Source organism: Myotis brandtii, unplaced genomic scaffold (assembly GCF_000412655.1).
Source record: "Myotis brandtii unplaced genomic scaffold, ASM41265v1 scaffold1733, whole genome shotgun sequence".
Classification (NCBI taxonomy): Eukaryota; Metazoa; Chordata; class Mammalia; order Chiroptera; family Vespertilionidae; genus Myotis; species Myotis brandtii.
The window spans coordinates 147,330-154,829 of record NW_005356400.1 but is presented as its reverse complement, the minus strand read 5'-3'; the positions used below and the strand labels follow the sequence as shown (position 1 = coordinate 154,829).

The 7,500-nt window shown below is 50.6% G+C and overlaps 1 protein-coding gene across 1 annotated transcript in view; it reads left to right on the top strand.

Moving 5' to 3' along the window:
* PTBP2 (polypyrimidine tract binding protein 2) overlaps positions 1-2,116 on the top strand; it is a 23,644-nt gene extending 21,528 nt beyond the window's left edge. The window contains exons 11-13 of the mRNA XM_014537140.1: positions 1-214; positions 330-407; positions 581-2,116. The exon at positions 1-214 is cut by the window's left edge and continues 3 nt beyond it. Coding sequence (XP_014392626.1) covers positions 1-214; positions 330-407; positions 581-713 — 425 coding nt within the window. The 3' untranslated portion in view covers positions 714-2,116. The remainder of the gene's footprint in view (positions 215-329; positions 408-580) is intronic.
* The last annotated feature ends 5,384 nt before the right edge of the window (positions 2,117-7,500 follow it).

The window sequence follows — 7,500 nt, the reverse complement described above, 5'->3', positions numbered from 1 at the left end:
TGAACCATCTCAATGGACAGAAGATGTATGGAAAGATTATCCGTGTCACTCTCTCCAAGCATCAGACTGTCCAGCTGCCTCGGGAGGGGCTCGATGATCAGGGTCTCACTAAAGATTTTGGTAATTCCCCACTGCATCGTTTTAAGAAACCTGGATCCAAAAATTTTCAGAACATTTTTCCTCCTTCTGCAACCCTTCACCTGTCCAACATCCCGTGAGTATCACCCATGAGCTGGAGCTGGAGCTGGAGCTGGGGAGGGTGGGCCCTTGAGGAATGAAGTATAAAGCTGATGAGTAACCCTTCCTCTTCGTTTTGCTCCAACCCCCAGCCCTTCGGTCGCAGAGGAGGATCTGCGGACGCTGTTTGCCAACACGGGGGGCACTGTGAAAGCGTTTAAGTTTTTTCAGTAAGCACCCTTTCTGCTCTTTCCCTTGGTGGCTGGAGGGAAGTAAACGTTCTCTTCAAGGGATTTTTATTTTTGTTTATCGAGATTGTGGTTTCTGGAATGGGCAAAACTCAAGTGTGTAACGAAGCCTCCCTAGTTGTTACCAAGTGTCTAACTTGATTCTTTTGCTTCAGAAGAGATCACAAGATGGCCCTCCTGCAGATGGCCACGGTGGAGGAGGCCATCCAGGCCCTGATCGACCTGCACAACTACAACCTGGGGGAGAACCACCACCTGCGAGTGTCCTTCTCCAAGTCCACGATCTGAGGGCGGAGGCGGAGGCGGGTCACAGTGTTGTGTCATCACCTAGTGACTGTTCAGAAAGTGGGGACCAGAGTTTGATTTTTTTTTTCCTTTTTTTTCTCATGCTGTTATCATTCCTTGGTTCTAAAACGAAATGGCATATGTAAAGGCAGAGTATTAACTGCTGATTCCATCTGTTCGATAGGGAAGCCATTTTTATTGTCTGTTTAAAATTTGTTTAATTTTCCTTTTCTTTTTCAACTTAGTTGACATACGTGCCTTAAAGGAAAACTAGTGTTGCTATTGTGCAATTCACTAGGAATTTACAAGGGATTGCTTGTCTCGGGCACACTGTTATATGGGGATTACACTATGTATAGGCAGGGGTGTGTAAAAAGGTTAAGTTTTTGTTTCTCCTGCTTGGAACGTACTTTGAATTATTGGCTTGTCACATTTCTTTCTATTTAGTCAAATAAGATGCAGGATATTGAAAGAACAAAGCAGCATTTTTTAGTTATACTACCTTAGGCTTTATTGCTTTAAAAACACATTGGCCTTTTTGTATCTCACAATTCTGGTCTAGATTCTGTTAGGAATGTAGGCATTAGTTGAATTAACAAGATGCAGAGTATTAATTTCTGTCAGTTTGAGCCCTACGTGGAAAGCATTGTGGAACCTTAACCTTTTGTACACGCTCTTGTGGGACGCGTCCTATAACTGCTGTCAGCACTAAGTAACGTCTTGTTTGTGGCTGAATACTTTTCGTAGATGTTTTTTGAAGTTGACATGACTTATGTGCATTTCAATACCTATTGCCATCCTTAGTTTGTGATGACGACTGGACATGGCTGTGGATTTCTGAGCATGGAGGCTGGTCTGGCTAGTGCAGGAACTGGTGCATGTCTTTCCAAGATGCAGAGAGTCACTGCAAACCTTTGCAGGAAGATGAATTTTGTGGCAGTTTTCTAAAACTGACAACCAGGTGGGACCAAAGTTTATGTGCCTTTAGTCTTAATTTACCTTGCATTGTAATATTCAGTTTTAATAAATCTTCAAAATATTTTGTATTTAGGAATAGATCTGACTTTAATAAAAACATGGCTCAGAATCTACAGGTCAAATTAATTTGAACAGTTCTTGTCGATCTGAATTGCTGATTCTGTTTAAATGACCAATACTTTTTGAAATTGATGTACTTCGTTTCAAGATTCATAGATTCTGTTATCTGTGTAGACAGAATGGTCATGTATATTTTCTATTAGTTGAGTTTTTACATCCTTAGAAATGTAAAATTCAGTCTAGTTTGGAAGCGGCACAATTAAAAATTACTTTTCTAACAAAGTCGGGAGGTTTGATGGTGGTCTACTTTCCTTGTGTGTACTCTGCTCCCTCTGTAGCATGCTCAATAAACACTGCAGCTCTGCTCACCTCTGTCTCTCTCTGCTGCCTCTCCTGTCCCTGTGCTGTGCGCCCTGGCCCCGCAGGTGGGAGGGCAGATACACCGACATGCTGTGAACTTGCACCAGGGTGGTGGTTTTTTGTTTGTTTGTTTTTTAATTTGAAAGACGGTGACTGCTTCCCAGGAGGACCCGGAATTAACATGTCCCACCCGTTACAATCTGCTGCTTAAAGACAGATTGTAGCTCGGCCGTCGCTTTCCCGGTTCCCTGGGGAGGGGGGGGGGGCGCGGTGAATGCAGTGCACTCTCTCCCACTGCCATGCTCTCTCGCGGTTTCACCTCTCCTCTCTGTCTGCTAAGGTCTCCTCGTCCTGGACAGCCCTGCGCTGTGACACAGCGCGCCATGTGGGGAGGGGGCTTCTCGCCAAGGGACACATTCAGGTATTGGAAGCTGAACAGTGAGTTCTCATTTCACAACTTCCGCTTTTCAGAGGATTCTGAATAAGGTGCTGTATCTATTACTCAAAATACTTTAGGTCACATTTTTCCAAATAGGTATATTGGTGTCAGATAGCTCAGAGTCATACATGTTGCTTAGGTTGGTTCTGTGATAAAATAACTTAAAGTGCACATGTGTGTGTGGAGAGCAGTGACCAGGAAGTGGCCTCTGAGTGTGCCGGGCGGGGAGCATGTGGAGAGGGCACTCCCTCCTCAAGCCAGGACCTAACACAGGGAAGTGGGTACAGAATTGTCTGAGCACAGGTAGGATTTCCTATTTTATACTTAGTCGTTACTCTCCTATATATTTATTCCCTTGCGGTTAATGGGTTTTTTAGTTTTAAGATTTTGCAAGTAATAGAATGAAAGTGTGCAAATACGTATAAAAACAAACATACTGAGCACATGGGCACACTGTGCTCTCCACCCCTCACACGCCTCATACTTCTCAAGAAGAGGATGTTTGGACATTGACACGTCCCTTATCAAATCTCATGGCATTTAATTAATTTTGAGGTTTTAAAGTTAATCTCTTTTCAATAAACACTGAATATAGATGGTTTGAGTCTCAAGTTTCTCCCAGGCAATGTAAAGAGTGAGCAGTTAGTACTTTACAGCTGAACCTGTGTGTGGTCCTTACACACTTGTCCCCGCCTGCTGGCCCCTCCTCCCAGTCAGCGGGCACAGTCGATTTGGTCTCAGTGTGTTTAGGATTTCTGACTCAAGCAACTTCAACTTGTATGAAAGATTCCAAACATGCAACAACTAGGACTGCCACAAACTGCTATTCCGCTCCGGTGACCGACTTGGACCATTTCCTCCTCCACTTCTCACCTCCCGTGTTACCGCGGCCCGAGCCAGGCCTCCTCATCCGCCCTCCCGGCTGCAGTCACTCCTGTGGTCACCGCTGGGCCCGCCTGGCCCACCAGCAGGACAACTGCCTCAGGTCCCAGAACCTTCATTCAAAACGCAGCCCTGAGACCAGCAGCGGCCCTGGAGCTGCTAGAAGCTCCCATTCCACCTGCTGAGGGTACAGTTCCCCGAGATCGGCAGGTGAGGCCCCTGTGACAGGAGGGCTAGAGAAGCCCCGAGTATGCCTTTGTTTTAAGATCACCTTAAAGAGTTTGTGATTTTTTTCCCCCACCCGATTTTGTGTTTTAAAAAATAATGCAGTTGCCTGTGTTTGTAACACTCTACCAGAAACACGAAGATGTAAATATTGTCGTATGAAACCAGACCCTAGAACAATGGATTTCTACCGAGAAACATCTTAGACGTGAACCGCATTTAGCAAGGCCAGGGGTGAACCTGAGGAGGGCGGTGAAGGGTCAAGGGCCAGACGAGAGAATACAGGTGGGGGCAGGTGGATCACTGTGCCTGGATGAGGACAGTGACCCAGCCTGTAAGCGAAGATTTATTTTATAGTCAGAGCACACGAGTTTCCCATCTGCTCCTTCCCTGTTGTTGCCACTTTCTGAACGCCATCAAGCCTTGTTTAGGCAGCACTGGCTGCACCCCCGCAGCCCTAGGACTGCAGGTCAGACCATAGGGTCAAGCTTGCCTACAACCATGGCCTTTTGGCTGTACTTGTGCCGGGAGGGCTTTGCCACAAGTCAGCCGGAGCGCCGCAGCCGCTCCACAATACGTTCCTCACCAACACCTACTTTTAATCACTTGAAAATTCATTCTTTCATTCGAGACATAACTAGGAGCCCACCTAGATCCCGTGAAACGGCAGTGACAGGTCAGGAAACGGCAGGTGTGTGGTTTGATGTGTTTTCAGGAAGGAGTTCCTGGATATTCAGCCCCCACCGGCTAGGGAAGGGTTCTTGGAGGTTGGTGGACAGGAGTTAGCTAGGGTGGAGGGGGAACGGAGACAGGTGTGCGTGTGTGTCTCTGTGTGTCAGTCACCTGGGAGCACCTAATAGTTCACCGTGAGGGCGAGTGCAGCACAGCTGGGTCAGCGGCTGAGGCAGGAAGGGGTGGAAAGAGGCAGCTGTGGCAGATCCCAGCTCAGACTCATCGCGCGCGGTCCTGTGGTCAGGAAGCCGGGGCTCAAGCCTTCCTAGAGGAGCTCCTGAGTCGGCACAAGAGCTCAGCCTCGGGTCCTCGCACCCTCACCCAACACCAGTGCCAGGTCCGGGTGCAGACCTGCGTGACCAGAGTCTCGTGAGCGTCCCACCATTCGCTGCTTCACACTTTGAAACTGGGACCGGGGGCCAGTCACCAGACATTTCTACAGCTGCTTCCTCACCACTCAGTGCTTCCTGGTGTCATGAACGGTCTGGCTGGTAACCATTGGAGGCTTTGCAGTGGGCCTTCTCCCCACGGCGTGCTTCCCGGGTGTCAGATTTAAAATGTGAAAAAGGCACCGAGACAACATTCAGTTACAGATTTTCAGGTTTTCGTATAATCATGACCTTGAGGCATTTTGAACTTGAGCTTTGTTTGAAATTCACAAACATGATTATAATTTCAAGAAGCACTGTCTTAAAGTTGTCTTATTGCTGTAATGAAGCTGCTAGAAATTTCATTTATTCTCCAGTTAAATCTCAGGAACCCTAGTTTATCAGGAAATCAGTCAGTGCTGAGACGAGATGCGGCTTCGAGTCGGGCTCAGATTTATTCCGGGGACCCCGAGGAATGCCTATCAGTCAGTCACAGGTTTATTGCCTGTTCTATTTATTTTTTAATATAAATTTCAATTTAGCACTCTGAGGGTATGCTCCATATATTACTACTTTTATCATGTGTGTATCTTCATTCATTTAACGCTTGGTATTCGGGAAGTTGGCAAATCCTACACCACAGCTTTTGGTGCCGCACGCATTGCCTCCAGTCCCTGGGCACGCCACGCTCGGCCTGGGGGCCGTCCACGCTGGCAGTAGCTTCATGGCTTCTTTGGCAGCTGTGGCGATGGTTTATTCACACCCAACACTTAAGTCTAATATTTGACACGGCCATTGTTTAAAAAAATAGCCTTTCATGGTGACAAAAACTCGTCATTTCTAGAAATGGCTTGAACAGTAAGTGCCTTTCTTAGAAAGGGCGTAACCACGTCAGAGCTCGTGGGCCGGTGTCCCGCTTTGAAGGGACGCGATTCTCGAATGGAGGGAACTCCCCTGGTTCAGAAATGGGAGGATCTATACCCAACTACTGCAGACACCATCGATTTCTGCGTGTACCGATCTGAGTGCTGAGTTGGTTTTGCTCCTAGAGGCATGTGTATTTTTTTTGTTAAATTCGAAACCTTTCCTTCTGACCTGATGAAGTATCTGTAGGTTCCATTCCATTTATACTTGATCTGGCAAGAACTTGGAAACACGCTCAGCTGTCCCTTCCCACGGCGGGCCCCTCCCTCCGTAACGCCCCTCACGGCCTATGACCGTGGCCCCTCTTAGGGAAACAGTTTGGTTCCGCCCATTGGCACAGGCCCCCTCTTTCAGGTCAGGGTGCTGTGACTCATCCTAAAGCCCCGCGGCTTTCTGCCCGCATAACCCACACACGGCCCACACGGTGCCTCCTCGGGATTCTCTGATCCCTTGATCCATGTCCTTCCTGAACTAGTTGAGTACACGTGTGAAGCAAATCATAGGGGGTGTGTTTCTTAATTAAAAATGAAGCTTAATATTGGGAAGAGTCCCACTGACTTAAAGTTCCTCCCACCTGGACAGACAGGTGCCCGCCCGTGCCAGCGCCACACCGGCCTCCTCGCCAGCAGCCGTGATAGAAAGGCGTGTCCGCGTGAACCGACTCCGCCCGTGGGAGAGCGGAGGGGCCGCGCCTGCAACGCTCAACAGGACGCGGTGGAGGGGACGCGCTCTGTTAATCGTCCGGCTTCCCAAGGTCTGAACTGCCGGAGTGAGCGTTTGCTCAGCAGAGAAATGGATGCTCTGACCTGGAACAGGAGGTCAATTACCTCCTCTCCCGGGACCAGAGCCCTCCCGCCCCGGTTCCAGCTGCGGGAGGAGCCGGCCGTGGCTCTGCCCGGGTCTGCACACCCACACGCTCCTCAGGGCGTTTGGGTAAATTGGAAACAAGACAGACCACTGAGGTGGCGGCCATGTGGCCGTGGGAGGCACCATGACACACAGGAAGTAATGCTTCCTCCCCAGGAGCCAAGAGAGAAGACGGTGCCCCCCTTCCTGGCAGCTGCTGGGACAGGGGAGCCCAGCGGTTCTGGGGGGCTGTGGCTGCAGGCGGCACAGAGGGGAGCGACACCCGCATCACTAATGAGAGGCCCTCCTGCACCTGGTGAAAAATTAATTGGCGCACAGCCCCCCGGAAGGTGCGAGGAGGCAGCCAGGGGCGCCCGGATGCCCGGCTTGGGTGGAGGAGAGGCTGTAAGTTAATTGAGACGAGCTTGGAAAGAGGGCTCTGTCTGCGCAACCCCCCTCCCCTGCGCCCCCCCTTCTCCTGGGGAGGGGGGTCAGGAGCTTTAGTCCAGGTGACATAGAGCCCCCCCTCCCTTGGGCGCCCGCAGGGAGGAGGGCCGGGGGCGGATGTGGGGAGAGGCCCCGGCACAGACGCGGGTCTGGGGCCTGGGAAGCTTTAGAGCCCAGGAGGCTGGGACCACAGCGCTGACCGCTCTTCCCACGGAGTCGGAACTGGGTGAACAAACTCGGGGGCGAGGGCAGTGATGGGGACACACCTCAGGTGACCCGAGGATGGGGGGACCTGGGAGGAGGCATGCAGGGTCCCGTCCACAGGGCCTCAGGCGGGCGCTCGCCCCGCGCCTGGCATGTGGGGTCCGTGGCGTCTTGTGCACTGAGGGTGTGGGCAGCCTCCCTGCCTCTACTCCTGGCGCCCGCAGCACCCCCAGGCGTTGCCGAAAGTCCCCGAGGCCAAGCGGCCTGGCCAGGAACCACCGCCCAAGGGCCACTGGCTAGACCGTCATTTATGCTTTTAGCGACC